At 39.5% G+C, this 24,861-nt stretch overlaps 1 protein-coding gene across 1 annotated transcript in view; it reads right to left on the bottom strand.

Annotated features, from left to right (window-relative positions):
* Window positions 1-24,861, bottom strand: part of ATP8A2 (ATPase phospholipid transporting 8A2) — a 1,256,305-nt gene that overhangs the window by 1,152,734 nt on the left and 78,710 nt on the right. Inside the window, exons 10-12 of the mRNA XM_053705572.1 lie at window positions 24,319-24,446; window positions 17,762-17,839; window positions 5,225-5,313 (exon numbers count right to left, since the gene is read on the bottom strand). Of these exons, the coding sequence (XP_053561547.1) occupies window positions 5,225-5,313; window positions 17,762-17,839; window positions 24,319-24,446 (295 nt within the window). The remainder of the gene's footprint in view (window positions 1-5,224; window positions 5,314-17,761; window positions 17,840-24,318; window positions 24,447-24,861) is intronic.

The raw sequence follows: 24,861 nt of genomic DNA, 5'->3' as shown, positions 1-24,861 counted from the left end.
CTGGCCACCAGGAGGAGGCAAAGACACCTCAGCCAAAGGCTTAAATACCTCCCCCACTCCCCTCATCCCCCAGTCATTCTGCCAAGGGAACAAGAATCAGTAGGAGAAATATCAGGGTATAAAAGGTGCCAGAAGAACAATATAAAATGTAGGTCCGCCTATCGGAGCAAACAGGCGGGAGCAGTGGAATCTCCTCCCACAGAGGGAAATTAAATTATCAGGTAAGCATAATTTTGGTTTTCCATCTTAATGGGAGGAGAGTCCACTGCTTCATTCATCACTTGTGGGAACAAATACCCAAGCTCTAGGGGACACTGAATGAACAAAAACGGGAGGGTAAAAGGAGGCGGACCCTATACTGAGGGCACCACAGCCTGCAAAACCTTTCTCCCAAAACCAGCTTCCACAGAAGCAAAAACATCAAATTTGTAAAAGTTCGCAAAAGTATGTAAGGAGGACCAAGTAGCTGCCTTACAAATCTGCCCCACAGAGGCCACGTTCTGAAATGCCCAAGAAAAGGTCACAGCCCTAGTTGAGTGAGCCGTAATCCTCTGGGGAGGCTTATGTCCCACTGTCTCATAGGCCAAACAGATAATGCTCCTCATCCAAAAAGACAGTGAAGTGGAAGAGGTCTTCTGCCCCCTACGCTTCCCTGAATACACAACAAATAGCGACAAAGTATGTCTGAAATCCTTCTTGGCCTGAAGATAAAACTTCAAGGCTCGAACCACATCCAGGTTATGAAGTAACCTCTCCTTAGATGAAGAAGGGTTAGGACACAAGGAAGGAACTACTATCTCCTGATTGATGTTACAATCTAATACCACCTTGGGTAGAAAACCCTGTGCAGTGCGAAGCACAGCCTTATCAGCGTGAAAAATCAGATAAGGGGGCTCAAATTGCAAGGCTGCTAACTCAGAGACTCTGCGAGCCAAAGCAATAACCAGAAGAAATAGAACCATCCAGGAAAGAATCTTAATGTCAAGCGCATGCATAGGCTCAAACGGAGCCCTCTGCAAAACCTTAAGAACCAAGTTTAAGCTCCAAGGAGGAGCAGAAGCTCTAAACACCGTTCTGATTCTGGACAGAGCCTGAACAAAGGACTGAATATCAAGAAATTCCGCTAGCTTCTTGTGTAACAGAACCGATAAAGCTGAAATTTGTCCCTTTAAGGAACTGGCGGCAAGGCCCTTATCCAAACCATCTTGGAGAAAGGCCAAAATCCTGGATACCCTAACCTTGTGCCAGGGATATCCACGTTCCTCACACCAGGATAAATAGCTCCTTCACAACTTATGATAGATGCGACGAGTGACCGGTTTCCTGGCCTGAATGAGAGTATCAATCACTCTCTCCAAGAACCCTCACTTAGCCAAGACTAGGCATTCAATCTCCACGCAGTCAGCCTCAGAGAGTCCAGATTTTGGTGGAGAAAGGGACCCTGAACCAGCAGATCTCTGCGACAGGGTAACCTCCATGGAGGAGATGACGACATTCCCACCAGATCTGCAAATCACGTCCTCCGTGGCCACGATTGAGCAATCAGAATGGTTGAAGCTTGTTCCTGTTTCATGGGGGCCACCACTTGAGGGAGAAGTGGCAATGGTGGAAAAATGTAAATCAGGTTGAATCCCCAAGGCACCGCTAGGGCATTTATCAGCTCTGCCTGGGGATCCCTGGACCGCGACCCGTATCTGAGTAGCTTGAAGTTGAGTCTGGACGCCATGAGGTCTATCTCCGGCATCCCCCATCTGTTTCAGATCTCTGCAAACACCTCTGGATGAATAGACAATTCCCCCGGATGAAATGATTTTCTGCTGAGAAAATCCGCTTCCCAATTGTCCACACCTGGAATGGGGATCGTTGAGAGTGAACAGTTGGGGGTCTCCGCCCATTCCAGAATCTGAGATACTTCCCTCATGGCGAGGGAGCTTCTCGTACCCCCCTGATAGTTTATGTAAGCTACTGAGGTAATATTGTCCAACTAGAATCTGATGAATCGGGACGACTCCAGGAGGGACCAAGCACTCAGAGGGTTGAATATCGCCCAAAGTTCCAGAATATTTATTAGAAGAGTCGACTCCTCACCTGCCCTGTGCCCTTCTGGCTCCCCAAACAGCACCCCATCCTGATAGACTTGCGTCTGTGGTCACAATCATCCAGGATGTCTTCAAAAAGGAAGTCCTCTGGGACAGCTGTCCCGGGTGAATCCACCAAGAGAAAGATTCCCTTACTCGGTTGTTGGGATAGATCTTAGTGATCGCCGTTCCACTGTCTCAACATGTATAACTGAAGAGGTCTGAGATGGAACCTGGAACCTGAAATTGTCCTTGTGGATTGGCATGTGAAGATAAGCATCTTTCAAGTCTATTGTCGTCATAAATTGCCCCTCTTGAACTAGGGGCAGAATCGATCTGATCGTCTCCATTTTGAACGATGGGACTGACAGAAACTTGTTTAAGCATTTTAGGTCTAAAATTGGGCAGAACGTGCCCTCCTTCTTTGGGACCACAAAAAGGTTTGAACGAGTCCCTAGACCCCTTTCTGCTAGAGGTAATGTAACAATAACTCAGAGAGAGGAGAGATCCCGCACACACTCGAGAAAGGCATCTCTATTCTCTGGACTTGAGGATAGGTTTGACAAGAGGAATCTGCCCCTGGGCGGATGAGACTTGAACCCTGTTTTGTAACCCTGGGCGATAACCTCCAGAACCCAAGGATCCTGTACATCTCGCATCCAAGCCTCTGTGAACAGAGATAGTCTGCGGATCGTGGGCCGCCCCTTCGTGTTGACTTTGTCTCGGCAGGCTTCTTGCTCTGCTTGGACTTGTTGCAGGAGTGAGCTGGCTTCCAAAATCCCTTGGACTGCTCGGTCTTCACAGCAGGCAGCTGGTGGTGAGACTTGTCCGAACGAAAGGGACGAAAAGTAGAGCCCTTAGGCTTGTTCTTCTTATTCTGTGGAAGGAAAGCACCCTTTCCTCCTGTGACCATAGATATGATAGAGTCCAGTCCTGGACCAAAGAGAACCTTCCCCTGAAAAGAAAGGGATAGCATCTAGACTTGGAAGTCATGTCAGCAGATCACGACTTTAACCATAGAGCCCTGCAGGCTAGAACTGAGAAACCTTATGTCTTGGCGTTCAGATGAATAACCTGCATGTTTGCATCACAGATAAAAGAATTAGCTACCCTTAAGGCCTTAATCTTTTCCTGTATCTCCTCGAGGGGAGTCTCCACCACAACCAGTAGGTAGCCGCTCCAGCCACCGCAGCCGGTTGATAAACAAATCCTGTGAGTTGAAACATCTTTCTCAACATGGGTTCTAATTATCCATGGGCTCCTTGAACGACAAACTATCCTCGAGGGGAATAGTCGTACACTTAGCGAGCGTGGAGATAGCTCCATCCACTTTAGGAATGGCCGCCCATAGCTCGATCTGAGAGTCCGGAACGGAGAACACCTTTTTAAAAGAGGTAGAGGGAGAAAAAAATGAGCCAAGTTTCTCCCACTCCCTTTTAATAATAGTAGACATCTTCACAGGAACTGGGAAAGTCTGAGGCACCACCCTGTCCTCGTAAACCCTATCTAACTTAGGGATCAAAGGTTCTTCTGGAAGTTTTGGTTCCAGAACCTCTAACGTAGCAAGCACTTTTTTCAGTAGAAAGCACAAATGCTCCATTTTAAACTTAAAATCTGGCTCCTCCGTAGTCGGAGGTTTAGAAGATGTTGATTCCGTCCCAGAGAGAGCACCCTCCGAAGTATCGTAGACGTCCTTTTCATCGGATAATGTATCAGAGACATCCAACGGAGTAGATGACCCCTGGGACGGAAGGCTATATCTTTCCCTTCGCTTGCGCTTCGCGGGATGTGGTAGGGCATGGAAGGCCTCAGAAACCGCTGTTTTCAACTAGGCAGCAAAGTCTGGAGGCCAAGAGGCCCCTCCCTCGGGAGGATTAGTAGGGCCCTGGGGAGCAGCATGTGTAATCGGAGATGAATGTAGGGAATGCACCTCATGGGACGGAGAGTCCTCAGAGGTGGACGGCTCAGTAGTACTAAATATCTTATTCTTTTTAGACATTGCAATCTTGTCAAAGCATGTGGAATAAAGTTGAGCAGTCGGGTCAACCTGCACCTCTTTACAATAAATGTAAGTATTGGGTTTAATGAAAGAGGGAGTATCCTCTAACATATCAGAGTCCTCAATAGCTTACGCCTTTAATACGGACAATATAGATTAAATGGCACCTTTATACATCAATGGCCGGGGCACTCACCATCTCCTATGACCTGGATCACGGAGAAACCGTTACGTCTCCCCGCAATTGCTGATCAGGAAAGACAAAGTTGAAGAGACCACACCCAGTCACATGGAGTGCCATGCAGGACTGCCCCTGCATTATCGAGAAAAACGCGCCAAATGGGCCGCGTCGATCTTGACTGTTCACACATTACTAGAGCCTCATCTCACACATGACGCAGCATTAGAACACAAAGACATTATGTATAATCCCTCCTGATAATAATCCCCCTTCCGGGGATATTAACCCTTGATTCTATACAGATAAAGTAGACAGACTGTGACCCTGTCTTCATGCGTTATCATATATGTATAAATTACCAGAATATATACCGTGGAACAGGAACATGATCTTACTAGAATATATACCGTGGAACAGGAACATGGCCCTTAAAGTGTGACAGTTTAATAGCATCGCTCCTGACATGGACTTGAGTGCAGAAAGCAGGCAGCGAAACTCGTCAACGCTGATTGCTTAAGGAGCTTTTAATCATGAGTCGGGATGGTTTCACAAAGACGACATTCCCTGCATCTCTGGACTCTAACTTTCGCCCATGCTCTCACTGAGAGGCTGACAGGGTTACTTAAAACTCCAGTCCCATTTCAAAGAGTACTACCCTCCATAAGAAACTACTCCAATCTTCCAACACTTCTCTGCCAACCTTCTGTAACGAAAGGCAAAGAATGACTGGGGGATGAGGGGAGTGCGGGAAGTATTTAAGCCTTTGGCTGGGGTGTCTTTGCCTCCTCCTGGTGGCCAGGTTCTTAATTCCCACAAGTGATGAATGAAGCAGTGGACTCTCCTCCCATTAAGATGGAAATACTAATTGCTTTATTTTTATGATTTAAATATATTCATTCTTTAATGGTTACATTTTGTAATTATTGTTCTATAGTCTTACTGTATTGATGCCAGATTTTTACTCACCCATAGGTAACTCCACCAATGCTACACTTTTTAAAGTTCATAATATTACAGGTTAAAGTTCCAGTCTTGTCAGAAAACAAGTACTTAACCTAAAAAAAAAACAAGATTTAAGATAAAATTGAAACAGTAAGAGAACAAGTAATAGGTTAAAGAAATTGTCATATGACATACTATACATGTTAATACAAACACATTCTGTGGTCATGTGGTCTGTCACAGGGTCACATGAGGGTGTACGTTAGTTTTAAATGCTCCCCTGATAACACACGTCTGACTTCATTTTCTTAACCAACACATGAGACATAATTTGAAAATGTATTAGTAGTGTATTTGCAAATTTATTCCAATCCATTAGAAGAACTATGCAAATAAATGTTGCTCTTCTAATGTTGGCATGGCTTTCAGATATGTATATACATTATTTAGCAGTATATTGTAAGAATTTGTGAAATAAAAAATGACTGAAATAAAACAGGAACTGTCCAGTATACACACACATTCTCCTGTATAAGCACACATATAGTATTGCACATACTATCTCCTGTACATACAGTATTACCCATACACACTATCGCCTGTATATACACACATACAGTATTACACATGCATATACTATCTCCTGTATATACACACATACAGTATTACACATGCATATACTATCTCCTGTATATACACACATACAGTATTACACATGCATATACTATCTCCTGTATATACACACATACAGTATTACACATGCATATACTATCTCCTGTATATACACACATACAGTATTACACATGCATATACTATCTCCTGTATATACACACATACACTATTACCCATACACACACATTCAGTATTACACATGCACACATTATCTCCTGTATGTACGCACATATAGCATTACCCAACACAATCTCTTTTGTATATACACACACACACACAGTATTACCCATACTGTGATATACCTTTAAGGTATATCACCTGTTTGGCCTCTAACCCTATAAAAGGCTTCCTGTTCCTGTATCTCATTGCCTGAATAATGAAGGACAAACACTGCTGTGCATCTGAGTTTCTTAATTGCTCTGATTGTTACTGCAGTATTTCAAACTTTCTACTACAAGTTTTGTTGCTATTTTTCTATTTGTTATTTTGCTAGCAGTTTTGCTACTATTCCTTTTTTGTGCATTATTGGGTAAACCTCTTCTCAGCCTTTTCTCAGGAAACTTCCATTTGTACATTTACCGTTACGCTGACAGGAGTCAGCTGTTTGCAGAATCTCTCAGCAAGGACACGGTGTTTGCAGGACCGGAAGTCAGTCACGCACATACCCGCTGCTGTGTAAACACTGAACACGCCGAGGAGGTCAGGTATCATAGCGGTTACCACTTCAAGCATATAACTTTTCTCATTACTTGTGTTTATACAAAACCTTATATCAACTGTTACTAATACAAATACCGGAACTCATACTAAGACTGTTTACCTAATCTCTGCTCATTGCCGGATTCCTCTCAATACCTGAGCTTCTGTGTGTGTATGTATTGATCGGGTGTGTGTGTGTGAAGACAGAAAGACTCAATCAGATTATACTTCATCATATGTGAAAAGACTTTTTACTGCTTCTATTACCAATTCAAACTAGCATCTCCTTGCTAAGCTACTCATATCAGAGCCAGCCCACGCTGAGAGAACTATCTTAAAGCATAAAATCTGCTCTCTTATATCTGAAACTACTTAACATCAAAACTAGCTCACTGTGTTGTTACTAAGAGTAATCAGTGACTCCTGAGTATCTTTCACAAAAGAGCAACAAAAACTTATTTTTGTAGCATTTATAACGTATTTGTTACATAATATTCAGGCCCTATAAACATTAGTATCAGGTTATTAAACCATGGATCCTAATGAAATCAAAAAGGAATTTAATAATGTGTACCAGAAGTTAGATTTCTTAGCTCATGCATTAAATGAAGTTAAAGCTGAAAACACAGCTATCAAAACCTTGATAAAGGATTCATTAACCCCTAAGGAACCACAGCTTCCTGAGCCACACATACAAACACCTACACCCTTCTCAGGGAAAAGGTCAGAGTTCCGTGACTTTAAAAATGCATGCTTCCTTTTATTTTCTATGAAGCCACGTACCTATCCTACAGATAGAATCAGAGTCTGCACAACTATCTCTTATTTGATTGGTGAACCGCGGACTTGGGCTAATAGATTTTTTGAGAACAATGACCCAATATTAGATTCACTTCAAGAATTCTTTTCTGCTTTAGCTAGTTTATATGAGGACTCAAACAGTCAGCTAAATGCAGAGACAAAATTAAGAGCTCTCAAACAAGGGAAAAGAACAGTGGAAGAATACACCACTGACTTTCAAATGTGGGCTTCTGAATCTCTTTGGAATGAGATCAGCCTGAAAAATCAATTTAGGTTGGGACTCACAGAGACTCTGAAGGACGAGCTATCTCGTTTGGAAATGCCTGAGACACTTGCATCATTAATTAAACTCAGTACTACACTTGATCGCAGATTAAGAGAAAGAAAGGCAGAAAAGGGTTACTATGATCCTACCCCCAGACGCATGACTCAAACTACCCAAGGTCACGATAGAAACCAATCCACACCCATGGAAATAGGTACTATCAAGGGACCATTATCTGCAGAGGAAAAGACCAGGAGGAGACTGGCGAATCTTTGCCTTTACTGTGCACACAAAGAGCACACAGTATCCTCATGTCCTCTATTGGCCAAACAAAAGAAGGGTAAGATTAAGACCACTATATTTGTGTGTAAAACCAAAACACCTACTCCAAACCAACTCACTTTATCCATTTCTTTACAGTGGGATCAAACACATACCCAGACTGATGCCTTAATAGATTCCGGAGCATCTGGGATATATATAGATGCTGATTATGTATATAGAAATAAAATTCCTGTTGTGTGTAAAAAGCAACCAGTCTTTGTCAAATTAATTGATGGTTCTTTAATACAAAAAGGGCCTATAACCCATCACACCATTCCTTTACTTACCACAACACTAGATGGACATACAGAATATTTAGTCTATGATATAATTCCTATTGATAGACATGAAATAATTCTAGGGTACTCATGGTTGAATACACATAATCCAAACATAGATTGGTCGCATAATTCCATTCTCTTAAGTTCGGATTACTGTACTAAAACTTGTTTTCCACATTGTTCGATATCCAGCCTGGAGACTGGTTTACCATTGGCATATTCTGATTTGGTAGATGTGTTTGATCTCAAAGAAGCGGACAGTTTACCACCTCATAGGCCCTTTGACTGTCCAATAGATATAATTCCTGGTTCACAAATCCCATATGGGAAAATCTACCCATTATCTCAAACCGAACTCGAACACTTACGCACATATCTAGATGATAACCTCAAAAAAGGTTTTATTTCACATTCCACATCACCAGCAGCAGCTGGAATCTTTTTTGTAAAAAATAAGGACCACTCACTACGACCCATAATAGATTATAGAGGCCTCAACGCAATTACCATAAAAAATCGTTACCCACTCCCCTTGATACCAGAATTGATAGAAAGATTGACAAATGCAACAATTTATACCAAACTAGACCTTAAAGGTGCTTATAACTTAATTCGCATCAAAAAAGGGGATGAATGGAAAACAGCCTTCAGGACACGCTATGGCTTATTCCAATACAACGTGATGCCATTTGGTTTAACTAACGCCCCAGCGACTTTTCAATATTTTATTAACAAAATATTTCACGATCTCATAGACATATGCGTCATCATCTATCTAGATGATATTCTGGTATATTCCAAATCCCTTAAAGAACATGAAAAACATGTAAGATGGGTCCTGACACGGCTACGAGAGCACCGACTGTTTGCAAAGATGGAAAAATGTAATTTCCATGTTCAACAAATAAAATTTCTTGGATATATCATTTCACCTAATACAATTCAAATGGACCCAGACAAGATCATTGCAATAACTAATTGGCCACAACCTAAAACCCTGAGAGCACTCCAGAGGTTTCTGGGATTCTCCAATTTTTACAGAAAATTTATAAATAAATTTTCAGACATTGTGAAGCCACTCACATTACTTACCAGAAAGAACTGTAACTACAAATGGAATGACGAGGCTCAAAAAGCATTTCTTACTCTAAAACATTTATTCACAGTTGCACCTGTGTTAACCCTGCCTGATTATACTTCACAGTTCATCCTAGAAGTAGATGCTTCTAATTATGGACTAGGAGCTGTCTTATCCCAGAAGGATAAAACTACTCAGGAATTACATCCAATAGAGTACTACTCCAGATCTTTACTCCCAGCTGAACTAAACTACAATGTGGGAGATAAAGAACTTCTAGCGATTAAAGCTGCTTTGGAGCATTGGAGGCACCTTCTGGAAGGTTCTCCAGAACCTTTCCTAATATACACTGACCATAAGAACTTAGAATACTTACGGAAAAACAAGACTCTCTCGGCCCGACAAGTTCGCTGGTCTTTATTCTTAGACCGTTTCAATTTTTTAATCACCTATCGACCTGGAAACAGTAATACTAAAGCTGATGCACTATCTCGAATACCGAATGTCAATTCGAGTCTGGATACCCTCAATCCGATTATTCCTCAAGAAAAATTCTTGGGATCCCTAACCTCTCTTGAAAGTGAGATACTATCTGAAACTCTTAAAGAGACAGAGTTACCAAGTGACTGTGAGAAAGACGAAGCCACCGGACTTTACCTTCACAACAAGAAAATCTATGTTCCCAAAACACTCAGAGATGTCATTTTACATCATCATCATGACAATGTATTAGCAGGACATAAAGGCATACAAAAGACGACAGAGCTAATTAAACGCTACTTCTGGTGGCCTCAAATGGAACTTTCTATTATCTCCTATATAAAAAAATGTGATATATGTGCAAGAAACAAAGTTATACACAAAAAACCAATTGGATATCTCTCACCACTACCAATACCGTCTATGCCATGGTCCACCATCTCCATGGATTTCATAGTAGATCTACCCTCATCTCAACACTTTACCACAATATTAGTAGTTGTTGACCACTTAACAAAGCTTGCACATTTCATCCCTCTCAAGAATCTACCCACTGCTATGACTACAGCTAGAGTATTTTTGAAACACATAGTACGCTTACATGGCATTCCCACTACCATCATTTCTGATCGGGGTACACAGTTTACCTCAGCTCTCTGGAAATCACTTTGTAAACTTTTACAAATAGAGACTAGGTACTCAACTTCATTCCACCCTCAAACCAACGGGTTGACTGAACGCCTAAATCAGACTTTAGAGCAGTTCCTAAGATGTTACATAACCCACTTACAGGACGATTGGGTTGAATACCTACCTATGGCAGAATTCTCTTATAACAATTCGATATCAACATCCACAAAGATGTCTCCATTCTTTGCCACTTACGGATATAATCCATCCACTATAGCCATTTCGCATGCCCCGGTCTCTTGTCCAAGTGTTACTGATTTCACCTCAACATTGAAAGACAGACTGGAGATACTCAAACTACATTTAAGTGAGGCTAAAGATCGTCAGAAAAAATATTATGATTATCATCATTCACCAACACCTCTCTACAAAATAGGTGACTTAGTGCTACTATCTACCAAACATCTTAAGCTTCAGCTCCCCAGCAAGAAATTAGCTAATCAATATATCGGACCCTACCGTATTATTTCCATAGTGAATCCAAATGCTGTAAAGTTGAAATTACCCATTGATTGTAGGTTGCACCCTGTATTCCACGTCTCCCTACTGAAACCTTATGACTGCCTTCATCAATCATCTCCTCTCCCTCCTGTTTTTGCTTCAGGATGGTCCGGAGTATGAGGTGGAGCGAATTCTTGACTCCAGGGTACGGAGACGTACTCTCCAGTATTTGGTTAAGTGGAAAGGTTATGATATGGAGGAAAACTCCTGGGTTTCTCACTTGGACGTTCATGCTCCTTCGCTTCGTTCTGCATTCCACAGACGTTACCCCAATAAACCTTCCTGATTTGACTTGGGGGGCCTTGAGGAGGGGGGTATGTGATATACCTTTAAGGTATATCACCTGTTTGGCCTCTAACCCTATAAAAGGCTTCCTGTTCCTGTATCTCATTGCCTGAATAATGAAGGACAAACACTGCTGTGCATCTGAGTTTCTTAATTGCTCTGATTGTTACTGCAGTATTTCAAACTTTCTACTACAAGTTTTGTTGCTATTTTTCTATTTGTTATTTTGCTAGCAGTTTTGCTACTATTCCTTTTTTGTGCATTATTGGGTAAACCTCTTCTCAGCCTTTTCTCAGGAAACTTCCATTTGTACATTTACCGTTACGCTGACAGGAGTCAGCTGTTTGCAGAATCTCTCAGCAAGGACACGGTGTTTGCAGGACCGGAAGTCAGTCACGCACATACCCGCTGCTGTGTAAACACTGAACACGCCGAGGAGGTCAGGTATCATAGCGGTTACCACTTCAAGCATATAACTTTTCTCATTACTTGTGTTTATACAAAACCTTATATCAACTGTTACTAATACAAATACCGGAACTCATACTAAGACTGTTTACCTAATCTCTGCTCATTGCCGGATTCCTCTCAATACCTGAGCTTCTGTGTGTGTATGTATTGATCGGGTGTGTGTGTGTGAAGACAGAAAGACTCAATCAGATTATACTTCATCATATGTGAAAAGACTTTTTACTGCTTCTATTACCAATTCAAACTAGCATCTCCTTGCTAAGCTACTCATATCAGAGCCAGCCCACGCTGAGAGAACTATCTTAAAGCATAAAATCTGCTCTCTTATATCTGAAACTACTTAACATCAAAACTAGCTCACTGTGTTGTTACTAAGAGTAATCAGTGACTCCTGAGTATCTTTCACAAAAGAGCAACAAAAACTTATTTTTGTAGCATTTATAACGTATTTGTTACACATACACACTATCTTCTGTATTTATGCACATACAGTATTACCCATAAACACGCTCTCCTGTATATAGGGACACACAGTATTACCCATACACACTATCTTCTGTATTTATGCACATACAGTATTACCCATACACACGCTCTCCTGTATATACGGACACACAGTATTACCCATACACACTATCTTCTGTATTTATGCACATACAGTATTACCCATAAACACGCTCTCCTGTATATACGGACACACAGTATTACCCATACACACTATCTTCTGTATTTATGCACATACAGTATTACCCATAAACACGCTCTACTGTATATACGGACACACAGTATTACCCATACACACTATTGCCTGTATTTATGCGCATACAGTATAACCCATACACACTATCGGCTGTATTTATGCGCATACAGTATAACCCATACAGTATTGCCCATACACACTATTGCCTGTATTTTTGTGCATACAGTATAACCCATACACACTATCTCCTGTATTTATGCACATACAGTATTATCCATACACACACACTCTATCTCCTGTATATACACCCATACAGTATTACCCATACAAACAACCTATATCCTGTATATATGCACATACAGTATTATCCATACACAGACACACTATATCCTGTATATATGCACATACAGTATTATCCATACACACGCTCTCCTGTATATACGCACACACAGTATTACCCATATACACTATCTCCTGTATTTATGCACATACAGTATTACCCATACACACACTATCTCCTGTATATACACCCATACAGTATTACCCATACAAACAACCTATCTCCTGTATATATGCACATACAGTATTAAACATACACAGACACTATATCCTGTATATATGCACATACAGTAATTACTACGCACATACACTCATTATTTCCTGTATATATATATACACATACATTATCTAATTTGTATTCTTTTGGTTTTCCTTGTTCAAAAGCATACCTAGATACGCTCAGTTACAGCAATGCACTACTGAGAGCTAATTGCTGATTAGTTGCTGCTCATATTTGCCTATTGTCATTGACTCATTAGCTGTGTTCAGATAGCTCCCAGTAGTGCTTTGCTGCTCCTTCGGCAAAGGATAACAAGAGAATGAAGCAAATCTAATAATAGAAGTACATTTGAAAGTTGTTTAAAATTGCATGCTATGTGAAGGGAAACAATATGGGTTTATGTCCCTTTAATATCTCTTCAGATCCATTAAGGTAATTAATCTTTACCTATAAATAATTTGACATCTACTGCTTTCCCAAACATCAAGAACAAATCAGCAGACAGTTAAAGGAACAATCAAAGCTAACTTTATTTTCAGTGAAGAATCAGCATGTGTGTTCTCCGCTGAAGTTTTAATATAATCTGTATTTTAATTTAATTTGGTCTATTTTGATTCCGCATTAGGTTTATTTTACCAGTAGGCAACTATGGTACATCTACCTATTACATCACATTTTATCTCTATTCTCAAGTGATTCTCAGATTTCATGTGATCCATCTTGTCAATTACATTAATGGTTTATCCTATTATTTCTTTATTATCATTTTCAAATCTAATCATCATAAATGCCCAAGTATAGAATACAGCAAAGTCAATGTGGTGTTTCTTTCATGCTGATTTTCTCTACAATTATTTTATAATTGAAAATGTTATTACATAAAATTGTATAATATCTTTATATTAAAATGATAGTTCATTCACTCATTTTATTCATTTATTTTGCAAGTGCTATTATATTTTTAGTATATAGTTGTGTCAAGGCAATCAAGTGCAGAGGGGGTAAAATTACAAATATTTTCTAAAAGAAAAAGGACTATAGATATAGGGCTTTATATAAAAAAGACACTGTGTATTTTCAAGTGTTCATTTCCAAACGCATCAATAAATAAATAAACAAGCAGGATTATGCTTGGAAACCGGGGCTAGCGAGGATGGTGAGAAATTGGAGTGTTTTTGTTTTCAGGGAGTTTCATTTAAAGTATTATTTTCAGTATTTTTTACTTTCTTTAATTTAAGGGGTCCTATGTGGATTCATATTGTCCAATTCTAACCTTGAGATGGTCACCATGGTAATATTTGATGAGTGTCAGGAGGCACTTTTAGAGCCTCTATTCCCCAATAAAACACAATAGTTTAAGATCCCAGTTTACAAGCCCCCTCTTTTCAATGTGGGGTCTTATACCCCTGTCATTAGTAGCTGATTTATTAGGAATAGGAGACACCAGTCCCAAAGGAGCCCCTGTCCTCCAATGACAGCATACACCACACATACACATAATACCCTTCACATGAAAAAGGAGATTACCCATTTTAAAATAAAATAACCCATGTCCATTTAGGTAGCAGATGATTGCAACATAAACTTGGCTTCTTTTTTGATTCTCTAAACTTAAAAATGGACGCTAGCGCTCCAAAACAATCACTACAAAGGGGCAAGTGACGCTTATTTTGGCTATTTACTAATCACTATGGCAAAACTGATCACCTGACCATAGGCATATGGAACAACATCAGGAGGGTGAGGTATCCCCTATGTTTCCCCCAACAATAAACAGGCAAACTTCAGACCCCTTATTTGAAAGCAGCAACCCTCATCTTTTAAATGAGCAGCCTTGTGTCCAAAACAATGACAAATACCTCTTAGCATTGGTTCTATTTTGGGGTTCCACATTTTAAGAGGTTTAATTACCCCTCACCAAAACAAATCATAAGCCCCACTTTTGAGATTCCACAATTCAAATGATAATCATGTCCTTAGCTATGAAGTGATTGTCATAGTAATAATGATAACCTGGTACTAACCATTAGCCTCACTTTCTTATGTTATTTATGTTATGCCTCATACAGCCATGTTTCTCTGAACTAATAAAACACTTACGGCTAGATTACGAGTTTTGCATTATGAGCGGTGCGGTACTAACTTGCAAGTTATTGTCACCGCTCACTTACCTACAGAGCTGGTATTACAGGTTTACAAAAACCCGGCGTTAGCAGGCAATAAGTGAGCGTAGAGCAAAATTGAGCTCCATACCGCACTCCAATACCAGCGCTGCGGTGAGCTGCGGTAAGCTGGTTTTACGTGCTCGTGCATGATTTCCCCATAGACATCAATGGGGAGAGCCGGCTGAAAAAAAGCCTAACGCCTGCAATAAAGGAGCGTAAAGCTCCGTAACGCAGCCCCATTTATTCCTATGGGGAAACAAAATTTATGTTTACACCTAACACCCTAACATAAACCCCGAGTCTAAACACCCTTAATCTGCCGCCCCTAACATCGTTGACACCTACATAATGTCATTAACCCCTAATCTCCCGCCCCCAATGTTGCCGCAACATTCCTACACTTATTAACCCCTAATCTGCCGTGCCCAACGTCGCCGCCACTATACTAAATTTATTAACGCCTAAACCTAACCCTAAGTCTAACCCTAACACCCACTAACTTTAATGTAATATAAATCTAAATAAAACTTACTATTAATAAATAAATAATTCCTTTTTAAAACTAAATACTTACCTGTAAAATAAACCCTAAGCTAGCTACAATATAACTAATAGTTACATTGTATCTAGCTTAGGTTTGATTTTTATTTAACAGGCAAGTTTGTATTTATTTTAACTAGGTAGACTAGTTAGTAAATAGTTATTAATTGTAGTGTAAGGTTAGGTGTTAGTGTAAGACAGGTTAGGTTTTATTTTACAGGTAAATTTGTATTTATTTTAGCTAGGTAGTTAGTAAATAGTTAATAACTATTTAGTAACTATTCTACCTTGTTAAAATAAATACAAACTTGCATGTGAAATAAAAATAAAAACTAAGCTAGATACAATGTAACTATTAGTTATATTGTAGCTAGCTTAGGGTTTATTTTACAGGTAAGTATTTAGTTTTAAATAGGAATTATTTAGTTATTAATAGTAGGTTTTATTTAGATTTATTTTAATTACATTAAAGTTATTGGGTGTTAGGGTTAGGGTTAGACTTAGGGTTAGGTTTAGGGGTTAATAAATTTAGTATAGTGGCAGTGATGTTGGGGGCGGCAGATTAGGGGTTAATAAATGTAGGTAGGTGGCGGCGATGTTAGGGACGGCAGATTAGGGGTAATAATATTTAACTAGTGTTTGCGATGCGGAAGTACGGCGGTTTAGGGGTTAATATGTTTATTATAGTGGCGGCGATGTCCGGAGCGGCAGATTAGGGGTTAATAATTTTATTTTAGTGTTTGAAATGCGGGAGGGCCTCGGTTTAGGGGTTAATAGGTAGTTTATGGGTGTTAGTGTACTTTTTAGCACTTTAGTTTTGAGTTTTATGTTACAGCTTTGTAGCGCAAAACCCATAACTACTGACTTTCAGTTTATGTTATGGATCTTGAAGTTTTAGGCTGTGCCGCTCACTTTTTGGCCTCCCAGGCAGACTCGTAATACAGGCGCAAAGGAAGTCCCATTGAAAAAGGAGTTCTTGAAAGTTGCGGTAGTTACGTTGCGTTACGGCCAAAAAAGTGTGCGGTGCCCCTAAACCTGCAAGACTCGTAATACCAGCGGTAGTGAAAAAGAGCCTTAACGATGCTTTTTCACCCATACCGCAAAACTCGTAATCTAGCGGTTAGGAATCAAAATAAAAGGGAGAACTGGGTGAATGTAAAAACAGATGATATTTTGTAAAATTATATATAGGATGACTTTTAGTAGAACTATTTTACGTTTTTTCATTTTTAAAAAGGTGTTGCTATGCTAAATCAGTTTGGACATGGGTAGGAACATGCATAAGGTTATAAGTATACACATCACATAGAATATGGTCTTTTTTTAAAAGTATTTTAATATGCAAAATGTTTCAGAGTTCAACACATTCTTAAACTTTTTAGGTTAGTTGTGGTGGTTTGTGACTGTTTGTTGATATTTAGCAAAATTTGGAACCTTTTTGTGTAAACATTGGTGTCTTTTCAAGCCTTTCCATATATGCAGTCATTCTCCCCTTTTAAACTCTGGTTTATCTATATGTTACATTTTAATTGCCTGAGTGGTACAGCTATAAGTGAAGCTGCAAACTATCCCAGAAGACCTGTGTTGACATCTGCTAAGGTGACAACTATAACGCCAGTGAGATTCTTCTCTCTCTTTTGAAGATTTTAAAATTGCTGTAATTTACTACACTACTTGGGTGCCCTTTATTTCATTTTTATTGTTTATTTTTGTGACACCTTCAGTCATTTGTATTTGTTTATAGTTACTGTATTTATTTGTTCACCATGCCGATGTAAGTAAAAAGAGTAGCTTAAGGATAACTGCTCACAGAGCAATTTAAAGTAACATACCTTTAAACAGATATTCTGCATCATCTTCAAGTGACATATCCCTTTAAGGGTATTTCCAACAATGGTTTAATCTTTTTAGTTAAATCTATCTAATGAATCCTCTCTGATTACGCATTTCACTGTATAGTACTTATACAACACAGCTACTGGTATTATAATCAGTGTTTGTTTTGTTGGAAAATATTTAATAGTAGACACAGTAAAAATGAATTTCTCACCTGCCCAAGCTCTTCGTTGAGGTTTGATGTTCTGGCCATGGCAGGAGTGTCTGTTTCAGCATAGTACATATCTCTGTCCTAAGACAAAAATACAATGTAGTCTTTAAAAACAAAATGTTATTGCAATGTATTTTACCATAAACAGACATAAAACTCAACTAAAATGTTTGGTTGAAACTATACCAACAATATCCATATAAAATGTTTAATAAGGTGTGTTAACAAAAATGGTTGCAATACATTTTGTCCTACACAGCCATTGTTTGCACACACTAGAACTCATTTCTAGCTCTCCATAATTGGCCTCAGTAGACGAGATTAGTTAAGTGGGAAAAAGTTTACAAAATGGCAGCTCCCTCTATATTATTGACACTAAACTTTGCACTTATTTGTTCTTTTATATTTAAACAACTGATATGTTTAAAAATACTAATTATTCTTAGGCTAATCGTTGCTTTGAATTGCATTATGGGTACCATTTATTTAGCTTTTAATGCCCCTTTAAAGGGATGCTGTAGTGCACTGGTTTTCAGACCTGTCCTCAGACCTCCCTAAAAGGCCACATTTTGAGGATAGCAGAACTCGAGCACAGGTAAAATAATCAGCTCATTAGTAAAAATGCACCTAGATTACGAGTTTTGCGTTAGAGGCTATGCGGTGCTAACGAGCAGTTTATGCTCACCGCTCACTTACAGACAACGCTGGTATTACGGGTTTTTACAAACCCGGCGTTAACCGCAAAAAAAGTGAGCTTAGAGCAAAATTTTGCTCCACATCTCACCTCAATACCAGCACTGCTTACGTTAGCGGTGAACTGGTAAAACGTGCTAGTGCACGATTTCCCCATAGGAATCAATGGGGGAGAGCCGGCTGAAAAAAAACCTAACACCTGCAAAAAAGCAGCGTTTAGCTCCTAACGCATCCCCATTGATTGCTATGGGGAAACAAAAGTTATGTCTACAAATAACACCCTAACATGAATCCTGAGTCTAAACACCCCTAATATTACACTTATTAACCCCTAATCTTCCAGCCTTGATATCGATGACACCTGCATTATATTATTAACCCCTAATCTGCCGCTCCGGACACCGCCGCCACCTACATTATAGTTATGAACCCCTAATCTGCTGCCCCCAACATCGCAGAACCCTACATTATATTTATTAACCCCTAATCTGCCGCCCCCAATGTCGCCGCAACCTAACTACATTTATTAACTCCTAATCTGCCGCCCACAACGTCGCCACCACTATAATAAAGTTATTAACCCCTAAAATTAATTAATTGCATCAGCCAATAGGATTTTTCCTACCTTAATTCCGATTGGCTGATAGAATTCTATCAGCCAATCGGAACTGAAGGGACGCCATCTTGGATGACATCACTTAAAGGAACCGTCATTGTTGAAGAAGACTCCGGATGAAGAGGATGCTCTGCATCGGATGTCTTGAAGATGGACCCACTCCGCGCCGGACGGATGAAGATAGAAGAAGCCATCTGGATGAAGACTGCCCGTCTGGAGGACCACTTCTGCCCGGTTGGATGAAGACTTCTGCCTGTCTGGAGGACCACTTCTGCCCGGTTGGGTGAAGACGTCTCACGGTAGGGTGATCTTCAAGGGGTTAGTGTTAGGTTTTTTGAAGGGGGGGATTGGGTGGGTTTTAGAGTAGGGTTGGTTGTGTGGGTTTTAATGTTGGGGGGGGGAATTGTACTTTTTTTGTACAGGTAAAAGAGCTGATAACTTTGGGGCAATACCCTGCAAAAGGCCCTTTTAAGGGCTTTTTGTAATTTAGTGTAGGGTAGGGCTTTTTTATTTTGGGGGGCTTTTTTATTTTGTTAGGGGGATTAGAGTAGGTGTAATTAGTTTAAAAATCTTGCAATTATTTTATTATTTTCTGTAATTTAGTGGGGGGGGTTTCGTACTTTAGATAATTTTTTTAAATTGTAATTAATTGCATTTAGTTTAGGTAATTAATTTAATTGTAGTGTAGCGTTAAGTGTAATTGTAACTTAGGTTAGGTTATATTTTACAGGTAAATTTGTCTTTATTTTAACTAGGTAGTTATTAAATAGTTAATAACTATTTAATAACTATTGTACCTAGTTAAAATAAATACAAAGTTGCCTATAAAATAAAAATAAACCCTAAGCTAGATACAATGTAATTATTAGTTATATTGTAGCTAGCTTAAGGTTTATTTTATAGGTAAGTATTTAGTTTAAATAGGAATAATTTAGTGAATTGTAGTAATTTTAATTTAGATTTATTTAAATTATATTTAAGTTAGGGGGGGTTAGGGTTAAACTTAGGTTTAGGGGTTAATAATCTTATTATAGTGGCGGCGACGTTGGGGGCGGCAGATTAGGGGTTAATAATATTTACATAGTGTTTGCGAGGCAGGAGTGCGGAGGTTTAGGGGTTAATATATTTATTATAGTGGCGGCGATGTCCGGTTCGGCAGATTAGGGGTTAAAATGTTATTTTAGTGTTTGCGATGTGGGGGGGGGGCTCGGTTTAGGGGTTAGGGGTTAATAGGTAGTTTATGGGTGTTAGTGTACTTTTTAGCACTTTAGTTAAGAGTTTTATGCTACGGCGTTGTAGTGTAAAACTCTTAACTACTGACTTTAAAATGCGGTACCAGGCTTGACAGGAGAGGGTCTACCGCTCACTTTTGGTCAGACTCATAATACCGGCGCTATGCAAGTCCCATTGAAAATATAGGATACGCAATTGACGTAAGTGGATTTGCGGTATTTCTGAGTCTGGCCAAAAAAGTGAGCGGTACACCTGTACCTGCAAGACTCGTAATACCAGCGGGCGTTAAAAAGCAGCGTTGGGACCGGCCAACGCTGCTTTTTAACCCTAACGCACAACTCGTAATCTAGCCGATGGTTATTTTACCTGCTCTCATTTAAGGTAATCTTGAAAATCTGCATACAAAGAGAGAAGCGCTCTACCAGGAACAAACAACAGCTCAGTGGCTTGTTCTATGGCGATTTACCACCCGGAAGCAGCCTCTTTTAGACCAGTGTGCTTTTCACAGAAGAAAACTTTCCTGAAGTATATCAGTCTGATCCCGCCAAGTAAGGTCAGTCCAGCCCCGAAATACCAGGCAATTCTCCTCTGAACAAGGAACATGACAACCCCAGACGATCGTTTCGGCCTCCTATGGGCCTCGTCAGTGAGGTGCAGCCACATTCCTCTAAGCACACTGGGCAAGGAGTCCACGTCTGGTTTCCCCCATCACCCATAGGGAGACTTCCCCAGGGTCATAATAATTTGCATACAAAGAGAGAAGCGCTCTACCAGGAACGAACAACAGCTCAGTGGCTTGTTCTATGGCGATTTACCACCCGGAAGCAGCCTCTTTTAGACCAGTGTGCTTTTCACAGAAGAAAACTTTCCTGAAGTATATCAGTCTGATCCCGCCAAGTAAGGTCAGTCCAGCCCCGAAATACCAGGCAATTCTCCTCTGAACAAGGAACATGACAACCCCAGACGATCGTTTCGGCCTCCTATGGGCCTCGTCAGTGAGGTGCAGCCACATTCCTCTAAGCACACTGGGCAAGGAGTCCACGTCTGGTTTCCCCCATCACCCATAGGGAGACTTCCCCAGGGTCATAATAATTTGCATACAAAGAGAGAAGCGCTCTACCAGGAACGAACAACAGCTCAGTGGCTTGTTCTATGGCGATTTACCACCCGGAAGCAGCCTCTTTTAGACCAGTGTGCTTTTCACAGAAGAAAACTTTCCTGAAGTATATCAGTCTGATCCCGCCAAGTAAGGTCAGTCCAGCCCCGAAATACCAGGCAATTCTCCTCTGAACAAGGAACATGACAACCCCAGACGATCGTTTCGGCCTCCTATGGGCCTCGTCAGTGAGGTGCAGCCACATTCCTCTAAGCACACTGGTCTAAAAGAGGCTGCTTCCGGGTGGTAAATCGCCATAGAACAAGCCACTGAGCTGTTGTTCGTTCCTGGTAGAGCGCTTCTCTCTTTGTATGCAAATCTTGAAAATCTGGCCTGTTGGGGAGGCCTGAGGACAGGTTTGAAAACCAGAGATCTAATGTAAAATAAAATGCTTTGTTTTGTTTTGTTCTCTTTCATTATTTTGTCCCTTCTATTACTAGGTGTTTCGCTTCTTCATTTCTGCAACATCGCCTTTCATCCACGAATGAAAATGACTGGAGTATACACAAGTATGCCTTCTGTATCCTTATCTATAGTGGCACAGCAGAACAACTTTGAAATAGAGCATTTTAATTTTACAATGGAAAGGAAATTTAACCCACAGTAGTTTTAGTACCAAGCACTAAATTACAGAGTTAAAAGGGATAGTAAAGTCAAAATTAAACTTTCACGATTCAGATACGGCATGCATTTCTAAACAACTTTCCAAATTTACTTTTATCATCTAATTTGCTTTGCTCGCTTGGTATTCTTGGTAAACTAGGTAGGCTCATATGCTAATTTCTAAGCCCTTGAATACCGCCTCTTATCTCAGTGAATTTTACAGTTAGACAGTGCTAGTTCATGTGTGCCAATATATAACATTGTGCTCATTCTCGTGGAGTTATTTATGAGTCAGCACTGATTGGCTGAAATAAACGTTTGTAACTAAATAGCACTGAGATAAGTGGGCAGTCTGCAGATGCTTAGATACAAAGTAATCACACAGATAAACCATATAATATAACTGTGTTGGTTATGCAAATCTGGGGAATGGGTAATAAAGGGATTATCTATCTTTTAAAACAATAACAATTTCAAGTAGACTGTCCCTGTGAACTATATTTGAAACATGAACACTATAGTAAACTCTAACTTAAAGGACCAGTAAATACAGTAGATTTGCATAATCAACAAATGCATGATAAAAAGACAATGCAATAGCACTTTGTCTAAACTTCAAATGAGTAGAACATTTTTTTCATACAAATGTCAAAGTTATGTCTGTTTCCACTCCCACTGCATCATGTGACAGCCATCAGCCAATCATGAATGCATATACGTATATTCTGTGAATTCTCAATAGGAGCTGGTGACTCCAAAAGTGCACATTTTGTTAATTGAAGTAAATTGGAAAGTTGATTAAAATTGCAGCTCTGTCTGAATCATGAAAGTTTAATTTTGACTTGAGTGTCCCAAGAGAGGTGAAAGTATTGCGCTCCTTGTGAGTTACTAAAACAAGTATTACATAGGCAGTATACTCAGGCATGCAGCTGAAAAGGGGTGATTGTATGTGTATTCAAAGCAGCTGCAAGAACACCCTTTTCAAACTCTCTATCCTACCACATTGTAAAGTTGATTTAAGCTGCTGCCTCTTGTTTATAGCTTTTCTATAGACAATATTGAATTTTTCAATATGATAGGAGGGTTTGACAAGAAAACAAGCTATTCCAAGAAACAAAATAAAAGTAAATTAGTTATTTATAAACAATTTAAAGGCACAGTGTGCTGTAACATTTTCTTCACTTTAATTTGTTCACAATGGTTAATTTTATCTGCTGGAGTGTTATTAAATTATTTACAAATAGCACACTTACTTTTATTTTGGCTTTTAGAATAGCTGTTTTTGCCTGTTGTATCTCCATGTACACTGAAAATGTCAATACTTAAAGGGACACTGAACCCAAATTTTTTCTTTTGTGATTCAGATAGAGCATGAAATTTTAAGCAACTTTCTAATTTACTCCTATTATCAATTATTCTTCGTTCACTTGCTATCTTTATTTGAAAAAGAAGGCATCTAAGCTTCTTTTTTGTTTCAGTACTCTGGACAGCACTTTTTTATTGGTGGATGTATTTATCCACCAATCAGCAAGAATAACCCAGGTTATTCACCAAAAATGGTCCGGCATCTAAACTTACATTCTTGCATTTCAAATAAAGATTCCAAGAGAAGGAAGAAAATTTGATATTAGGAGTAAATTAGAAAGTTGCTTAAAATTGCATGCTCTATCTAAATCACGAAAGAAAAAATTTGGGTTCAGTGTCCCTTTAAGTATTGGATATAGAAAAGCTACGTAGACAGAGTTGGGAGATAAGTAATAAAATGTTAATTTTCCAATGTCCTCTCTAAGGTCTCTATGTACTAAGCAGCGTTAGCTGCTTTGGAGCCCTTGTGGAGCAGGTTCACACATGCAAGCCTCCTTCCAGCAATGTAAGAAGCAGAGGGCACCAGATGCCAATTAGTACATGTTGGCCACAGTACAGGGCTTTGGTATACAGACAGAGATAAGGAACTTGCTCTCATGGAAAAATCGATCTGATTTCCCTGCAAGCTCAGCCCATTGTAATACATGAAAATAAGCATAAAGGAACATTTTCCACACATTATATACTATACAGCAATTTTACCGTCTATTGTCACATTAATACACTCCAGCAGGTAAAATGGAGCATTAGGAACACATTAAAGGAGAACATTCACAGTACAATGTCCCTTTAAATAGACAATAGTCTCCAGAATTGCACCAGCACAACATGTCCATGAAAATTAGGTGATTTACAATGTTTTTGCTACCACCCCTTTGCTGCATGATTACTCACCCAGTTGATAAAAAGAGCCTGAGTGAATTTAACAACTTCCAATGTGACCAGCAGACTGATAGGAATTAGGTTGTTGTACAGAATGATGAATGTTAGCAGGTTGTAGCCAAAATTGTTAGAAATGGCTTCTGTAAAAACAAATACAATTGTCATTACTGGTTTTGTATTATTTCTTTTAAACTGCAGACAAACAAAACAATTTAAACAAAACAACTCCAATATTTTCTACTCAATAAATACAATAATCGTCTACATATCTAATAAACAACTTTTTATATTTTTCTTCAGTGCCTCTATATGCAAAGAAGAATATTCTAAAATGTTCTAGTTTAATTCCATTATCAAATTTACATCTTTATTTTGGTATCCATTTTTGAAACTTAGCTCACTCCCATGAGAGCATAGTGAGGTTGGCTCAGGAGTGTGCACGTGTCTTAACCTATATATAGTAGAAGTGTATGCAATGATATTTGTAACAATGTTACAGACACATGCACGCTCATCAGTCTACTTCAATATGCTCTCAGGGAAAAAACGCTGCAG

This window comes from Bombina bombina, chromosome 3 (genome assembly GCF_027579735.1).
Source record: "Bombina bombina isolate aBomBom1 chromosome 3, aBomBom1.pri, whole genome shotgun sequence".
NCBI lineage: Eukaryota > Metazoa > Chordata > Amphibia > Anura > Bombinatoridae > Bombina > Bombina bombina.
The sequence above is the reverse complement of the archived record's forward strand: the minus strand, read 5'-3'. Positions and strand labels throughout refer to the sequence as shown.